This window comes from Bombina bombina, chromosome 8 (assembly GCF_027579735.1).
Source record: "Bombina bombina isolate aBomBom1 chromosome 8, aBomBom1.pri, whole genome shotgun sequence".
Taxonomy (NCBI): Eukaryota; Metazoa; Chordata; class Amphibia; order Anura; family Bombinatoridae; genus Bombina; species Bombina bombina.
The window spans coordinates 48,813,212-48,832,430 of record NC_069506.1 but is presented as its reverse complement, the minus strand read 5'-3'; the positions used below and the strand labels follow the sequence as shown (position 1 = coordinate 48,832,430).

The 19,219-nt window shown below is 39.6% G+C and overlaps 1 protein-coding gene across 1 annotated transcript in view; it reads left to right on the top strand.

Moving 5' to 3' along the window:
* PRKCZ (protein kinase C zeta) overlaps nt 1-19,219 on the top strand; it is a 508,310-nt gene that overhangs the window by 369,726 nt on the left and 119,365 nt on the right. Inside the window, exon 9 of the mRNA XM_053690355.1 lies at nt 13,094-13,146. Within this exon, the coding sequence (XP_053546330.1) occupies nt 13,094-13,146 (53 nt within the window). The remainder of the gene's footprint in view (nt 1-13,093; nt 13,147-19,219) is intronic.

The window sequence follows — 19,219 nt, the reverse complement described above, 5'->3', positions numbered from 1 at the left end:
AGAAGAAAACATAATTTATGCTTACCTGATAAATTCCTTTCTTCTGTTGTGTGATCAGTCCACGGCCCGCCCTGTTTTGTAAGGCAGGTACATATTTTTTAAATTATAATTCAGTCACCACTACACCCTTGGCTTCTCCTTTCTCGTTGGTCTTTGGTCGAATGACTGGAGGTGACGTAGAGGGGAGGAGCTATATAGCAACTCTGCTGGGTGAATCCTCTTGCACTTCCTGTAGGGGAGCAGATAATATCCCAGAAGTAATGATGACCCGTGGACTGATCACACAACAGAAGAAAGGAATTTATCAGGTAAGCATAAATTATGTTTTTCGTCCCTTTCGTAGAAACGGACCAGCCCAAAGTGCTACGTCCTCTAAGCAAGAGGGTAATACTTCTCAAGCCAAGCCAGCTTGGAGACCAATGCAAGGCTGGAACAAGGGAAAGCAGGCCAAGAAACCTGCCACTGCTACCAAGACAGCATGAAATGTTGGCCCCCGATCCGGGACCGGATCTGGTGGGGGGCAGACTCTCTCTCTTCGCTCGGGCTTGGGCAAGAGATGTTCTGGATCCTTGGGCGCTAGAAATAGTCTCCCAAGGTTATCTTCTGGAATTCAAGGGGCTTCCCCCAAGGGGGAGGTTCCACAGGTCTCAGTTGTCTTCAGACCACATAAAAAGACAGGCATTCTTACGTTGTGTAGAAGACCTGTTAAAAATGGGAGTGATTCATCCTGTTCCATTAGGAGAACAAGGGATGGGGTTCTACTCCAATCTGTTCATAGTTCCCAAAAAAGAGGGAACGTTCAGACCAATCTTAGATCTCAAGATCTTAAACAAGTTTCTCAAGGTTCCATCGTTCAAAATGGAAACCATTCGAACAATTCTTCCTTCCATCCAGGAAGGTCAATTCATGACCACGGTGGATTTAAAGGATGCGTATCTACATATTCCTATCCACAAGGAACATCATCGGTTCCTAAGGTTCGCATTCCTGGACAAGCATTACCAGTTCGTGGCGCTTCCTTTCGGATTAGCCACTGCTCCAAGGATTTTCACAAAGGTACTAGGGTCCCTTCTAGCTGTGCTAAATCTCTTCTACCGATAAATATTCTGGAACTGAGAGCGATATTCAATGCTCTCAAGGCTTGGCCTCAGCTAGCGAGGGCCAAGTTCATACGGTTTCAATCAGACAACATGACAACTGTTGCGTACATCAACCATCAGGGGGGAACAAGGAGTTCCCTGGCGATGGAAGAAGTGACCAAAATCATTCTATGGGCGGAGTCTCACTCCTGCCACCTGTCTGCTATCCACATCCCAGGAGTGGAAAATTGGGAAGCGGATTTTCTGAGTCGTCAGACATTGCATCCGGGGGAGTGGGAACTCCATCCGGAAATCTTTGCCCAAGTCACTCAACTGTGGGGCATTCCAGACATGGATCTGATGGCCTCTCGTCAGAACTTCAAAGTTCCTTGCTACGGGTCCAGATCCAGGGATCCCAAGGCGGCTCTAGTGGATGCACTAGTAGCACCTTGGACCTTCAAACTAGCTTATGTATTCCCGCCGTTTCCTCTCATCCCCAGGCTGGTAGCCAGGATCAATCAGGAGAGGGCGTCGGTGATCTTGATAGCTCCTGCGTGGCCACGCAGGACTTGGTATGCAGATCTGGTGAATATGTCATCGGCTCCACCATGGAAGCTACCTTTGAGACGAGACCTTCTTGTTCAAGGTCCGTTCGAACATCCGAATCTGGTCTCACTCCAGCTGACTGCTTGGAGATTGAACGCTTGATCTTATCGAAGCGAGGGTTCTCAGATTCTGTTATCGATACTCTTGTTCAGGCCAGAAAGCCTGTAACTAGAAAGATTTACCACAAAATTTGGAAAAAATATATCTGTTGGTGTGAATCTAAAGGATTCCCTTGGGACAAGGTTAAGATTCCTAAGATTCTATCCTTCCTTCAAGAAGGATTGGAAAAAGGATTATCTGCAAGTTCCCTGAAGGGACAGATTTCTGCCTTGTCTGTGTTACTTCACAAAAAGCTGGCAGCTGTGCCAGATGTTCAAGCCTTTGTTCAGGCTCTGGTTAGAATCAAGCCTGTTTACAAACCTTTGACTCCTCCTTGGAGTCTCAACTTAGTTCTTTCAGTTCTTCAGGGGGTTCCGTTTGAACCCTTACATTCCGTTGATATTAAGTTATTATCTTGGAAAGTTTTGTTTTTGGTTGCAATTTCTTCTGCTAGAAGAGTTTCAGAATTATCTGCTCTGCAGTGTTCTCCTCCTTATCTGGTGTTCCATGCAGATAAGGTGGTTTTACGTACTAAACCTGGTTTTCTTCCAAAAGTTGTTTCTAACAAAAACATTAACCAGGAGATTATCGTACCTTCTCTGTGTCCGAAACCAGTTTCGAAGAAGGAACGTTTGTTGCACAATTTGGATGTTGTTCGCGCTCTAAAATTCTATTTAGATGCTACAAAGGATTTTAGACAAACATCTTCCTTGTTTGTTGTTTATTCCGGTAAAAGGAGAGGTCAAAAAGCAACTTCTACCTCTCTCTCTTTTTGGATTAAAAGCATCATCAGATTGGCTTACGAGACTGCCGGACGGCAGCCTCCCGAAAGAATCACAGCTCATTCCACTAGGGCTGTGGCTTCCACATGGGCCTTCAAGAACGAGGCTTCTGTTGATCAGATATGTAGGGCAGCGACTTGGTCTTCACTGCACACTTTTACCAAATTTTACAAGTTTGATACTTTTGCTTCTTCTGAGGCTATTTTTGGGAGAAAGGTTTTGCAAGCCGTGGTGCCTTCCATCTAGGTGACCTGATTTGCTCCCTCCCATCATCCGTGTCCTAAAGCTTTGGTATTGGTTCCCACAAGTAAGGATGACGCCGTGGACCGGACACACCAATGTTGGAGAAAACAGAATTTATGTTTACCTGATAAATTACTTTCTCCAACGGTGTGTCCGGTCCACGGCCCGCCCTGGTTTTTTAATCAGGTCTGATAATTTATTTTCTTTAACTACAGTCACCACGGTATCATATGGTTCTCCTATGCAAATATTCCTCCTTAACGTCGGTCGAATGACTGGGGTAGGCGGAGCCTAGGAGGGATCATGTGACCAGCTTTGCTGGGCTCTTTGCCATTTCCTGTTGGGGAAGAGAATATCCCACAAGTAAGGATGACGCCGTGGACCGGACACACCGTTGGAGAAAGTAATTTATCAGGTAAACATAAATTCTGTTTTCTCGTATTGTTTCGGTCGAATGACTGGATATGACATGTGAGGGGTGGAGCTATATAGCAGCTCTGCTTGGGTGATCCTCTTGCAACTTCCTGTTGGGAAGGAGAATATATCCCATAAGTAATGGATGACCCGTGGACTGAACAAACTACAAGAGAAATAAATTTATCAGGTAAGCATAAATTATGTTTTTTCAGCGGAAAATGGCTGTTTTTATTTTATCCCTCCCTCTCTAGTGACTCTTCCACATCTTGGGTATTACTATCCCATACGTCACTAGCTCATGGATTCTTGCCAATTACATGAAAGAAAACATATTTTTTTTAAGAACTTACCTGATAAATTCATTTCTTTCATTTCTTTCATATTGGCAAGAGTCCATGAGACCCACCCTTGTTATGGTGGTTATGTATTTTTGTATAAAGCACAATTATATTTCCAGTTCCTTTTTTATGCTTTTTACTCCTTTTTCTATCACCCCACTACTTGGCTATTCGTTAAACTTAATTGTGGGTGTGGTGAGGGGTGTATTTATAGGCATTTTCAGGTTTGGGAAACTTTGCCCCTCCTGGTAGGGTTGTATATCACATACGTCACTAGCTCATGGACTCTTGCCAATATGAAAGAAATGAATTTATCAGGTAAGTTCTTACATAAATTATGTTTTTTTAGCTCATCTCCTGTTGCACTTTGCCGGCTCCTCTCCTGTTGCACTTTGCCGGCTCCTCTCCTGTTGCACTTTGCCGGCTCCTCTCCTGTTGCACTTTGCCGGCTCCTCTCCTGTTGCACTTTGCCGGCTCCTCTCCTGTTGCACTTTGCCGGCTCCTCTCCTGTTGCACTTTGCCGGCTCCTCTCCTGTTGCACTTTGCCGGCTCCTCTCCTGTTGCACTTTGCCGGCTCCTCTCCTGTTGCACTTTGCCGGCTCCTCTCCTGTTGCACTTTGCCGGCTCCTCTCCTGTTGCACTTTGCCGGCTCCTCTCCTGTTGCACTTTGCCGGCTCCTCTCCTGTTGCACTTTGCCGGCTCCTCTCCTGTTGCACTTTGTCGGCTCCTCTCCTGTTGCACTTTGCCTGCTCCTCTCCTGTTGCACTTTGCCGGCTCCTCTCCTGTTGCACTTTGCCGGCTCCTCTCCTGTTGCACTTTGCCGGCTCCTCTCCTGTTGCACTTTGCCGGCTCCTCTCCTGTTGCACTTTGCCGGCTCCTCTCCTGTTGCACTTTGCCGGCTCCTCTCCTGTTGCACTTTGCCGGCTCCTCTCCTGTTGCACTTTGCCGGCTCCTCTCCTGTTGCACTTTGCCGGCTCCTCTCCTGTTGCACTTTGTCAGCTCCTCAAAATGGCACTCTTTGACGACCCACAGAATCATGACTACACCTCTGTCCCTCTTTGATTCTGCCCTCCAACACCCACCTCTTTTTATTCTGCGCACTTGCCTCTCAGCTACAGAGCAGCAATGCATTACTGGGAGCTAGCTGAACACATCTGGTGAGCCAATTACAAGAGACAAATAACCATTTAGCTTCCTGTGGTGGATTGCTGCTGCCTAGAATATGTGCACATGCTTTTCAACAATTGATACCAAGAGAATGAAGTCAATGTGATAATTGAAATAAGTTTAAAAGTGTCTTCAAATTGCACACTTTATCTGAATCATAAAAGTTTAATTTAACTTTACTGTCCCTTTAAATTCTGGAACAACCCCTGCCTGGTCTGTGAAATATGCATCACTCCATTAGAAAGCCTGTGATACACAGGTATCACATTACATATTTTTAACTGGATTTTTCTGTTTACAAATTCAAGTGGTTTTGCTAATTCAAATTTTTGTTTTTTTTCTAATAAATTGGAATGGCTTTGAAAAAGACACAAAAACACTTGAGCTGAGCTACTATACACTGTTATAGCACAAGTAGTCTGATGGCCACTGTCTCAGCCAGCAGGAGGAGTGCCTTTTCCCTACCAGCAAGGTCAATCAAGCATTCACAGGTCCCTGCGAGAAGAGGCTTAATTTGTGACTATGCTGAGCCTTAGAAATATAAGAAATTTCTGTCGCTGTGAACGTGCATTTTTTTTTTTTTTTAACCGTTTCAACAAGGTTAGAGTCTTGAAAAACATGCCGCAAAATCAGTTAGCAATCGTTTTTATAGCTTTATTTATTATAGGTCAACAACAAATGAAAAAAGGGGAGGACCTTATCTCCTGTTCTTTCACTAGTATGGTTGCCACACAGCTGGTAATTTATTGGCACAGCCTTTTATTTTTAAAATAAATACATTTTAAATTGCACCTACAGTGACTTTTTTTTTTATTCGTATTTTGGAAAACAACTTTTCCCTTTCATCAAAAAAATTCCTCCTCACTATCCAGTATATAGGGGTATATTTAACAAACTCCGTATGGAGCTTGATGCCCCATGTTTCTAAAGACCGCTGCTTCATAACCTGTCCGCCTGCTCTGAGGTGGCGGACAGAAATCAACCCGATCGAATACGATCGGGGTGATTGACACCCCCTGCTAGCGGCCAATTGGCTGCGAATCTGCAGGGGGCGGCATTGCACCAGCAGTTCACCAAAACTGCTGGTGCAATGATAAATGCCGACAGCTTATGCTGTCAGCATTTATCGATGTGCAGTGGACATGATACGCAATATCAGATCACGTCCGCTCGCACCATATTAAATAGGCCCCATAGTCTCATTAAAACATCTGACCAACACATCCTGCAACAGGAATAAGTAATATTATTTAAATCACATTTCTTTTCTTTTTTTTATTGTCGGTTGTTATTTGAACAAGTACATTGTTATATGTGCATGTTATTCTAAGGTAGTTTTGCATTTATACTGTTTAATTGTTGAGTATATATTGTTGCTCACTAGTTCAACATACTGCTTTTTACTAGTTTCCTTTAATAGACATGGCTGGGTGGATTGCCTTTAAAAGATTACTTCAAGTTCTGCATTTAAAGTATTAATGTTTATTTGATGCATGCAGAGGGTCCTAGTATTCACGTTATCCTTAGATGATGTTTAAGATTAAAAAAAAAAAAAAAAACTACATAAGTGTGATATTGTGCAGCGTTCAAGATACAGTGTTCTACTAACTGATACTTTTAATCGTGCTATCCCTGTACTGCAGTTTCAGAAGACTCCTCTCAGAATGATTCATTGCTCTCTTCTTGTATCGCTAGGCAGCGGTGGTTCTAGAACTTAATATTGGAGGGGCTCATAGGGGGACTAACAAAAGTGGTGAAGACACAGTGCACATAATATATGGAGTCCTTTGCACATCATGCAGGGGTGCTACACATGCGTTTGGAGATGCATAGCACCCCCAGAGAATCACCACTGTCTCTAGGCCTTCAATTTATGTACCTGAAAGTTCTCAGGCTCCAGCTAGTTTAGTCATTAGGTAGACTTCTAAATTGCCCTTCCAGAAAAGACAAATCTAAATCCAGTCACACTCATTTACCTTGTTTTGTCTTAACTCCCAGGAAGCATAAATATAGGGCTCTTCATGTTTCCTAAAAGTCTGTATCTCTTTATATTAGAGATTATATTTCCCCTGAAGATTCTTATCCTGAGAGAATAAATGGAAAGGCTTAAAATGTGTTTTTCCTGTTTGTTACCCAGAACCAACAAGACAATTGCTAAACGAAAATGTGTTTGCTTTTAAAATTGATGAGAAAGTATTAGTTTTATTTCCCTTTTCATTGGTTACTAGCCTTATTCCTGAGGAATTATCTAGGCCTGTTTAGAAATATTGATATTTATTCCATATTTGATTTCTTGTATCCTTTTGCTGAATCTTTGAGGTGGGGCTTGGTGCATATTCCTAAGATTGATGAACTAGATGAATTTCTAGATGTTGGGTTTAAACAAAAAAATTTTTTTTTATGGATGAAATATTACATTACACTTTAAGATTATGCTTTCTAGAGTTGGCTTTATTAGCGTCAAGCATTGCTCTTTCACAGGAACTACATCAGATCTGGTAAATCCTCTTGAAAAGATAAAAACCAAGTCCTCATAGAAAGCTCCTCAGAATGAGCCTTAAAAATTATAATATTCAACCTTTCATTACATTATGTTTTGGTTAAAGGCTTGAGACTTTTTTCATGGAACTTGGCTTCAGATCTTTCCTAACTCTGGAACAGCAAAACAGTTTATTAGGGGAACAAATTCAAAACATGTTTGTGAAGGCTCATATTCACTTATGAAGATAGTCTATGTTTATGTTCCATTTATTCAGATCACGTAAATTTCCTTCTCTTCCTTTAATATGATAAAAACACTAGGTGGCCAAAAGTATGTGGACACTTGACCATCACACCTATATGAGCTTGTTGAAAATCTGATTCCAAAACCATAGGCATTAATATAGAGTTGGCATTGCAGCTATAACAGCAACAACTCTTCTGGGAAGGCTTTCCACAAGATTTTGGAGTGTGTCTGTGTGAGTTTATGCCCAGTCAGCCAAAAGGGCAATTATGAGGTCAGACTCTGATGTTGGACAAGATGGTCTAGCTCGCAATAGGCATTCCAATTAATCCAAAAGGTATTTTAGTGGGTTTGAGGGGAGGGATCTCTGCAGGCCACTTGAGTTCCTCCATACATGTCTTCATGGGCCTCGCTTTGTACACAGATGCACAGTCATGTGGGAACAGGAGAAAATGAGAAGCCACAAATTGTTGCCACAAAGTTGTAAACACCCAATTGTCTAAAATGCCTTTGTATCCTGTAGCATTAAGAAGATCCTTTAATGGAATTAAGGGGCCTAGTCCAAACACTAAAAAGATACTCCAGGAAATTATCCCTAATTCTAAACTCTGCATTTGACACTATGTATTCTGGTAGGTAGTGTTCTTCTGCCATCCGCCACACCCAGATTCTTCCATCAGACTTCCAGATAGTGATGCGTGATTAATCAGTTCAGAGAACATATTTTCAGTGCTCCAGAGTCCAGTGGCAGGGGCTTTACACCACTCAAGCTGATGCTTGTCATTGCACATGTTTATGTGAGGCTTGTGTACAGCTGCTAAGCCATGGAAACCCATTACATGAAGCTACCAATACTCATTTATTGTGCTCATGTGGTCTCCAGAGACAGTTTGGAACTCTGTAGAGGGTGATGCAGAAGATGATAGGTGATTTTTACGTGCTACAAGCTTAAGCGCTTTGCAACCATGCTCAGTGAGTTTGTGTGCTCTGCTACTTCGTGGCTGGGCTTTTATTGCTCATAGAAACTTTCACTTCACAATAATATCACAGGGGGACTGTGGCAGATTTAGTGGGGCAGAAACTTCACAAACTGACTTGTGGAAACAGTGGGATACAATGACAGTGCCACATTTAAAGTCACTGAGCTCTCCAGTGCCACCATGTGTACTGCCAATGTTTGTCTATAGAGATGTCATGGCTATGTGCTGGGTTTTATGCACCTGTTAGCAGTGTGTGTGTCTGAAACACTTGAGCTCATTCAGGGCTGCCACTAGAAATTTAACCCTTAACCATTGATCTGCCCCTCCCAAGTGACTAAAACATATATACACTTTATTCTTGTGTAGTCAAACTTGGAAATGTTGTAAAGATGGTAACACACAAACACAGAAACACACAGACCAACTCATACACTGAAACACACACTCACACAAGGATTCACATATAGACACTCTAGCAGACATGCAAATAAACACACAAACTCACTCAGACACAGACACCCACACGGACACTCAGCACTTGTTTACATTGACCTGACAAGTAATGAGGTAGACTATAGTTTTGTCAAAAAAGGAGATTTACAAGACAAAATATGGAGTTCTGATTATCTTTTTGTCAAGGAAAATGCCAACTATATGATGACAACAGCATGCAGTGGCTGAAAGGAAGGACCCTGAACTGCCTAAACTAAAATAATTTAAAGGTTAAGTGGTGGATTGGTGACTTCCAGAAAGGTTTCATTAGTCTCAAAGTCTGTAGAAAGATGTGAAAAATCAGTAGTAAGGTTAAAATGTCCTATAAAGGAACAGACAATGGACACACAAACTCAAACACAAACTTGCACATACACCCAAGGGAACACCCACAGAGACAGCCTCAGAAAACGCACAAAGACATACACAGAAAGAGAGACACCCACAGAAAACACACAAAGACATACATACATCCACACCCTCACAGACACCCACGGAAAATGCACAGACATACAAACACACACAGAGACACCCACATAAAATACAGACATATGCAAACATTATCACAGAGACATCCACAGAAAATGCACAAAGACATACACACACATCCTCACAGAGACATCCACATAAAATGCACAAAGAGACACACACACCCTCACACAGACATCCACCGAAAATGCACAAAGATGTACACACACACACCCTTACAGAGAGACCCACAGAAAAAAAATACATATACACTCATAGAGACACCAACAAAAGCACAAAGTCATAAACACAGACACCCATAGAAACACTCACAGGAGCTAAAATGTCTACACATTGCCATCCCCTAAATCAACAGCGTGTGACATGCATGATAAAAAAATAGCAGACATTAAAAAATCACTTTTTAAAGAATCATATTTGTAAATGTGCAAACAAAAATACTTCTGTGAATTCAAAATTGTACATTAATGATCTGTCAGAATGGGTAGATGAAGAAAAGTACTTTTTAAAGGTTGACAAATGTTTGGGGGGTTTTCCCCCCATTTTCCCCAACCAAGTGCACCACTTTAAATCTGGTGTACAGATGTTCCCATCTGTCAACCTATGGATTTTGAAAATGCTGTACTCTATATGGTCTTGGTGGAACCATAAGCTGTGGTACTCAGTCTCATACCATTAGATCTGGTTAAATGCAGGATTTAGGCTTGTTTGTATGTATTTCAAAATTAAGTCAGCTGTAGTGTAAACTGAACAGTGTTAAGTTAACCTGTCTCATTTTAAACACTGAGCAATCTTAGCCTGAGAGTATAACATTTTATGCAGATGTAAAAATCTTAGCTGAAATGCCCCCTGGCATCTGTAAAGTCCTTGTATAAAGGGTCAGTAAACTGTAATGTAATTAAAATATGATTTATTTATATATATATATATATATGCCAAAAAGGGCACCTACCATTTGCGTATTGCGGAGGAAACATTTCTGCATGGTTTTAAATATAGAATTTCTACAGAATTGTCAAATAATCATAAATACACTGCTGCATATTGCTAAAAATGTATTTTTATGGACCCTTGGCTCCACCATACAACTACCACACTGAAGTTACAATCCAAAACTGCACAAAGAAATAAAAAACATTTACTAAGTCCTAACTCCTCTGAAAATGAAAATGATCTGCCGTCTGACTCAGGCACACACTTTACAAACTGAAGTGCCAAGTCTGTCTCACACTGTGCATAGTGGTTTAGTGCACACTCAGAAATCCTCTCAAATGATAATGCTTTACTTCTTTGAATGACATTTTCCGCGCTCAATAGTATTCTGCTGTAGCGCCCACTGGTGGCCCCTGACAGGAGTCACCCCTTTCACCCCATGATGACGGCCCTGACTCATTAATTAGTAGATGGGTTTTGTTGGGACTGTGGTGCTTATCTAATGTCACACTCAGTGTTTATATATTTCTGTATATGAGCATCTTTTAAATTACTATACCATTTTCTCTAGTGGGCTACATTGAATTATACCCTGCAGATCTGTTGCATTGTCCACATACATCCTTCACTATTGCCTTGTATTTTATATTTCACTGCTACCTTGTTTAAATGTACCCATCCAATGGACAATACACCCCATAAATAACTTGTGTACTAATGTTCACATCGCAGGGGCCTACAAGGACCAGGCAGCAATATTATAACATTTACAGGTTATGTGACTCCTTATGTCTGTTTGCTACAATTAAAGCTATGTTTTTAGCTGTGTTCCAGAACGTTTATTTTATAATAATTATTTATATCTCCAACACAAAGTACAATGAAATGAATTTTCACCTTTATGTGTTCCAGAACGTTTATAACCGCCCCCTCCCGTTTTATTTTTTTATTTTACTTTATCAATTACTTTGCTGAAATTGACCTCTGCTGGAAACCAGACTGGTGCACTGACAGCAGCAGGAATTTTGTAGTTATAACAACCTCTTATATCTACTAACCTACAATCTTCACTGCTTCCTAAATAAGGGGTACAGATGGCCAGCGGTAAATGGCTGAAACACAAAGTTATTGCTTATTAATGAGCTAGGGAGATCAGGAGCAACATTTCTGCTTCTTCTGATACTGTATATATTAAAAATATAGACAAACAGAAAGACAAACCAATAAATCCCCCCAAAAACAATATTTTTGTATTACTTTTATACAAGATATATCATTAAGCTTTGATAAATGTATTTATGCAAAATGTGTTGTTGTTTTTTTGCAATTATAGAGGTAATTTAAATTGTTATACATAATAATTATAGTAGACTTATTGTAATACAATAAACTGTCTTTAACAATGTAAAATATCTGCTTGTTTATTGATACTTTAAGGGATATTCTACTTTAAAAATGAAATTCTTTGTTCTGTTTGAGCATTTCCTTTTTTTTTATAGAAATTACCTTATTTTACTATGTGTTTAACTTCTTTAGACGGGTTAAATGCGTAGTTAAAGGGACAGTCTACTCCAAAATACTTACTGTTTAAAAATATAGATATTCCCTTTATTACCCATTCCTCAGTTTTGCACAGAAAACACGGTTATATTAATCATTTTTATCTCTGTGATTACCTTGTATCTAAGTATCTGCAGACTGCTTCCTTGTGGGTGAACACAATGTTATCTATATTGCTCACATGAACTAGCAGTCTCCTGATGTGAAAAGCAAATAAAAAAACATATGATATGAGGCTGCCTGTAGTGGCTTAGAAACAGGCAGAAATCTGGAGCTTTAAATGCTATAAAGTATATTAAAGTGACTGTCAATTTTGATGCTAAAGTGCCCAGTTTTTAAAAATTTGATTAAAAACAGGGGCACTTTAGTTCATTAAAATTTACATTTCACTCCTGTTGTGAAAAAATACTTACCTTTTAAACTTGACAGCCGCTCCAGCTTCCTCTACCCGTCACAAAGCCTCTTCCTGGGTCTAAAATAAGGAATCCGGCTTCCTCCAATCACGGAGTTGAATCAGACACTGATTCCCCCGGGGGAAGCCGTGATTGGAGGATGACCTATCCATCATTTCTGACATCAGAAATGGCTTGCAACGACCGGAGGAAGCTGGAGCTGCTGTCAAGATTAAAAGGTAAGTTTTTTTCACAACAGGAGTGAAATGTAAATTTTGATGAATTAAAGTGCCCCTGTTTTTAATCGAATTTTTAAAAACCGGGCACTTTAGCATAAAAATTTACATTTACTTTAATATAACATTGTTGGTTGTGCAAAACTGGGGAATGGGTAGTAAAGGCATTATCTAACTTTTTAAACAATAACAATTTTTGTGTTGACTGTCCCTTTAAACTTGCACTCCTAAAACATATTCTTTCTTCTCCAGATAAGTATACGGCCAGTGATTGGAGAATATGTTTTTATGCCTGTTCCTGATTGGCTCACTAGCTATATTCCTATCTAAAAGTGCTCAAGTGTACAGCTTTGACAATATATTTAATCCCTTTGCAGGGGTCAAACACATAGTGAAAAAATGAATTTGTTTAAAAATAAAATGCTGTGAAAATAGAGCATTTTAATTTTACACTAAAATGTCCCTTTAAATTCTAAGAATACAAATGCTTTACTTAATACTTTGTTTTCTTTTTTTATCAAATATTTATCCTTTTGATTTTTTGTTTTTTTAAAGTTAACATTATGCCTCCTAATCGGAAACATGAGCAGCGTAAGGAAGTCTCTGAGGTAAGTAGGGTAAATGCGTGCTGCTATGTTGACTACCGTCCTGTGTAATCGTTTGAAATGAGTCCTGTGTGACAACCAAACTGCCTCATTCTCAGTCATGATATTATGTTACCTACTGAACATCTTCTTAAAGGGACATAAACACACATTTCTTTCCAATGGCATGGAGAGTCCACGATTCCATTCATTACTGTTGGGAAATTAAACTCCTGGTCACCATGAGGCGGCAAATACACCCCAGTTAAAGCTTAAGTATCCCTCCCACATTCCACACTCCCCAGTCATTGTTTGCCTCTGTAACAAGGATATTTTTTCTTTCATGATTAAGATAGAACCTATAATTTTAAACAACTTACTTTTTTACTTCAGTTTTCTAATTTGCTTAGTTCTCTTGGGTATCCTTTGTTGATAATAATACTTTGGTAGACTCATGAGCTGGGAGCTTGCTGGGAGTGTTGGATGCACATATATACCTCTTGTCATTGGCTTACATATGTGTTCAGCTAGCTCCCAGTAGTGCAATGCGGCTCCTTCTATAAAGGAAACCAATAGAATGATGCAAAATTGAAAATAGAAGTAAATTGGAAAGTTGTTTAAAATTGGATGCTTTATCTGAATCATGAAAGAACAAATTGGGGTTTCATGTCCTTTTAATCTTTCATTAAAACAAACCATACAACACATCACTTCTCTAAAACGCACAGTAAACATTGTTTAATCACTAATATTGCTATACTAACATGCCAGCCTAGACTGAACATTTTCAAAACATATTAACATCTTGCTTGCGGCAACTGTTTTTCAATCGCCAAACTCCACCTACCCCTTTCCTTGTTTAGTGGAGCCAGTCTGAGCTTGAGTTTGCAGACAACAAGATAGGTTTTTATGATAGGTGCCGCCGTCTTGTAGCACGCGTATTGTTGCATCCTGTGACAGAAGTAGCCATCTTGTAGCACGCGTATTGCATCCTGTGACAGAAGCAGCCATCTTGTAGCACATACATTGTTGCATTCTGTGACATCTTGTAGCATGCATATTGTTGCATCCTGTGACAGAAGCAGCCATCTTGTAGCACATGTATTGTTGCATCCTGTGACAGAAGCAGCCATCTTGTAGCACATGTATTGTTGCATCCTGTGACAGAAGCAGCCATCTTGTAGCGCGCATATAGCTGCATCATGTGACAGAAGCAGTGCACTTTTACAGATCTGTGATGTTACTGGCTTTTTGACAGATGTACCTTGCGCTTCAGTTTAACTCACTTAATATAGAGCGGAAAAGTTAAAATTTTTTGCACGGTTTCAAACTCACAAAACAACTAAGTTCCAAGATTGCGGCACCTAGTGTGAAGATGCAGAGCTTCACTAACTGATACTTGTAAGGAGTTAAAATAAGAGAACATTTTTTTGCAGGTACAGGAGGAAAAAACACTATAGTGAGAAGTAACCTCCTACTTGCTGTAGTCTTACTCAGCAGTTTAATGTCCCTTTAAGAGATATACAAATGCTAAAATTAAATTTTTTAAATCATTAGTACCTCTCTAATAAGTCACAAGCAGAATAAAACTAGAGGATGGATAGTAAGACCAAAGACTGAGGATGACAGAGTAGTGGAAGGAGTTAAACAAATAGCAAACTATCTAAATGATTACTTTTGTTTTGTCTTCACAACAGATTGTAAAGATAATTAGATTATATTAAGGATGTTTCTTTAAATGATTATGTGGGTCTTCTTTTTACAGAGGCAGAGGTTTGAAAGGCTTTATAATAAATAAAAGTAAATAAGTCTCTTGATCCAGGTAAAATTCATCCAAGGGTTCTAAGAGAACTTTGATCCATGATAGCTACTCCATTAGCTGATTTATTTAATCAGTCACTGTTTACAGGAGTTGTCCCAAATGACTGGAACATTGCTAATGTAGATCATCTTCATAAAAAGGGTAGTAGGGAAGATTCTGCTAACTATAGGCCAGTTAGTTTGACTTCAATTGCAGGAAAATGAATGGAGACTTGTGTCTTACCTTCAGTCAAACAACTTAGAAGACAAAGGACAGCATTGTTTCACTGTTGAAAGAACATGTCAGACTAATCTAATTGATTTATTTGACCATGTAACTAAATTAATAGACCTCTTCATAAAAAGGTTAGTAGGGAAGATTCTGCTAACTATAGGCCAGTTAGTTTGACTTCAATTGCAGGAAAATGAATGGAGACTTGTGTCTTACCTTCAGTCAAACCAAGAGTCAGATTTGAATAGCCAATAGAATTACAGTAGCTCTTATTCTATTGGCTATTCAAATCAGCCAATAAAATTTAAAGTAGCTCTAATCCGATTGGCTGATTTGAATTTGAAGGCTCAAATCAGCCAATAGGAATTCAAGGGACGCCATTTTTAATCGCGTACCTTGAATTCCTATTCAGTGTACGGCGGAGATCGTATGAAGAGGATCCTCCACACTCCATGGCTCCGGTCTTCAGTTCCAGAGTGGACGGTCTTCAGCTCCGCGGTCATCGGTCTTCAACTCCTCCGATCTGCGCCGGCTGGTTCCTGGAAGAAGAAGAAGAGGTCGCCGCCTGGAAGAAGACTTCTCTGCCTGGAACAGGACCTTCTCCGCCGGTCTTCAGGACAGGTAAGGACCACTTGGGGGTTAGACTTAGGTTTTTTTAAGAGGGGATTGGGTGGGCTTTAGAGTAGGGGTGTGTGGGTTGTGGGTTGTAATGGGGGGGAGGTTTGTTCTTTTTTTTACAGGTAAAAGAGCTGATTACTTTGGGGCAATGCCCCGCAAAAGGCCCTTTTAAGGGCTGGTAATAGAGCTGATTACTTTTTTAATTTAGTTTAGGGTAGGGAAATTTTATTATTTTCGGGGGCTTTTTTATTTTATTAGGGGGCTTAGATTAGGTGTAATAAGCTTAAAATTCTTGTAATCTTTTTTTTATTTTTTGTAATTTAGTGTTTTTTTTTGTAATATAGTTTAGTGTATTTAATTGTATTTTAGTTTAGATATTTGCAGTTTATTTAATTAATTTATTGATAGGGTAGTGTTAGGTGTAATGGTAACTTAGGTTAGGATTTATTTTACAGGTAATTTGGTAATTATTTTAGCTAGGTAGCTATTAAATAGTTATTAACTATTTAATATCTATTGTACCTAGTTAAAACAAATACAAAGTTACCTGTAAAATAAATATAAACCCTAAAATAGCTACAATGTAATTATTAATTATATTGTAGCTATCTTAGGGTTTATTTTATAGGTAAGTATTTAGTTTTAAATAGGAATAATTTAGTTAATAATATTAATATTATTTAGATTTATTTAAATAATAATTAAGTTAGGGGGTGTTAGGGTTAGACTTAGGTTTAGTGGTTAATATATTTAATATAGGTGGCGGCGGTGTAGGGGGATTAGATTAGGGGTTAATATAGTTAAAATAGGTTGCGGCGGTGTAGGGGGCTCAGATTAGGGGTTAATATAGTTAAAATAGGTGGCGGCGGGGTAGGGGGCTCAGATTAGGGGGTAATATAGTTAATGTAGGTGGCAGCGGGGTAGGTTGCTCAGATTAGGGGGTAATATAGTTAATGAAGGTGGCGGCGGTGTAGGGGGAATAGATTAGGGGTTAATAAATTTAATATAGGTGGCGTCGGTGTAGGGGGCTCACATTAGGGGTTAATAAATTTAATATAGGTGGCGGCGGTGTAAGGGGGTCAGATTAGGGGTACATATATTTAAAATAGGTGGCGGCGGTGTAGGGGGATCATATTAGGGGTATATATATATATATATATATTTAAAATAGGTGGCGGCAGTATAGGGGGATTAGATTAGTGGTTAATACATATAATATAGGTGGCGGCCGGGTCCGGGAGCGGCGGTTTAGGGGTTAAACACTTTATTAGGGATTGGCTGACAGTTTAAAAAAAACAAATCTATTCACAATAAAATAAGCAAAACACTGCTTGCCTGGGAGGAACTCAGTCTACACAACGTGTTTCACAGCAACGCCCATTTCCTCAGGTGTGTCTATTATGTATATTATATACTTATTTTGATAATACATGGTACTTGTTTTCTACAAATGCTGTAATATGCCAAGAAGGATGTTTTAGTGCTTTTTTTATGTCATGACACCACCAGGATTTGCTATGTGATCCTTATTGTTAATGAAGTGAAAACTGATCACTTTTAAGGCCTTGGTTCTTTACACCAGGGCTATTGCAGTTCTCTTTGGCTCACTATCACAAAGCCTCTGTTGCTTTTTATACAGGTGAAGACAGTCCACCATCCATTACTCCTGGAAATTGCTCTTCTCTACCACTTGGAGGAGGCAATGATTCCCAAATCCCAAGAGCCCTATAAAACCCTCCCACCTTACACATACCTCAGTCTTTGCTTTGCCTCCAGTGGGGGTAGTTGAATAATGGAGAGAGGGGTTTTTAGTCTATATTGACAGTGCTTGTCAGAGGGTTGTATATGGGTATGGTTTGTTATTCTTTTTTTTCACTTCATGGGGAATTTTTCATAAACCCTCTATATATAATTGGTCACATGGACTTGTCTTTTACCTCCCTTTATGGATCTTGTTTGCTGGTGGATGATTGTCTATTGGTAAGTATCATTTATTAAACTTTTTAGACACTCTATAGCTATGTTATGGGTGCTTTTTTAGTTTGTATATATCTATTTGCTGATATATATGGCCCTAGGACAGAATCCTATTAAACTATTCCCTTGCTGATTTGCATGCTTTTTTTTTTTTTTTTTGAGCGTTTAGTTTGAATTTCCCGCTTCGGTTTGTTGGTATAGCTGCGTCTCGGTTGTGCACGTCGGTTAACACTTATCGGGTTAGCGCATGTTCATCCTTGGCAATGAGCGCATCAATTCCATATAGCATAAGCCTAGAGAAATATTCAGTAATCCTGACTGTCCCAGCATGGCCTTGCAGGATTTGGTATGCAGATTTTCTTCAGATGTCCAGCTGCTTTCCTTGGCCTCTTCCCCTGCGGTCAGACCTTCTGTTTCAAGGTCCATTTTTCCATCCTTATCTCAAGTCTCTAAACTTGATGGGATGGAAAAGTAAACGTTTAGTCCTTAGATATAGGGGTTTCTGTGATTGAAACTTTGATTCAGACTCATAAGCCTGTAACTAGGAGAATCTATCACAAGGTCTGGAAGGCCTTTATTTTTATGGTGTGTAGCTCATGTTTTCCTGGCATTCTTTTAAAATTCCTATGATTTTGCAGTTCTTGCAGGCCCGTTATCTGAAGGGGCAGATTTCTGCTCTTTCAATTTTGTTTTCTTGAAAAGTGTTATTTCTTTTGACTATCTTTTCTGCTAGAAGAGTTTCTGAGTTATCTGCTATTTCTTGTGATCAGATTTTTCATCAGGATAAGGCAGTTTTACGGACTTCTTTTGATTTTTTGCCAAAAGTTGTTTCTTCAGACAACTTTAGCAGAGCGATTGTTGTTCCTTCTTTGTGTCTTAATCCTAAGAATGCTTTAGAGAGATCTTTGCATTCTTTGACTGTTGTTCGGGCATTGAAATATTACATTGGCGTTTCTAAGGATTTTGGACAAACTTCTACTTTGTTTACTTATTTTTCAGGTCCTAGGAAGGGTCAGAATGTTTCTGCTGTTTCTTTGACCTCTTGGTTGAAACTTTCGATTCACAAGGCTTACTTGGACGCAGGTCAGCCTCCACTGCAGCAGATTACTGCTCATTCTACAAGGTCAGTTGCCACTTCTTGGACTTTCAATAATGAGGCTTCTGTTAACCAGATTTGCAAGGCAGCTAATTGGTCTTCTTTGCATACTTTTACAAAATTCTACCATTTTGATGTTTTTGCTTCTTCAGAAGCAGCCTTTCAGAAGTTCTTTATTGGGGTTGTGGATTTAAATGAAAACTATGATTGTTTTTAAAACCCTCCATTTTATGTTATTACTCGTGGACTCTACAGCTTGGGTATTAGTTCCCAGGAGTAATGTGGACTCTCACCACCTGTATGAAATAAAACATAATTTATGCTTACCTGATAAATTAATTTCTTTCATGGTGGTGAAAGTCCACAAGGCCACA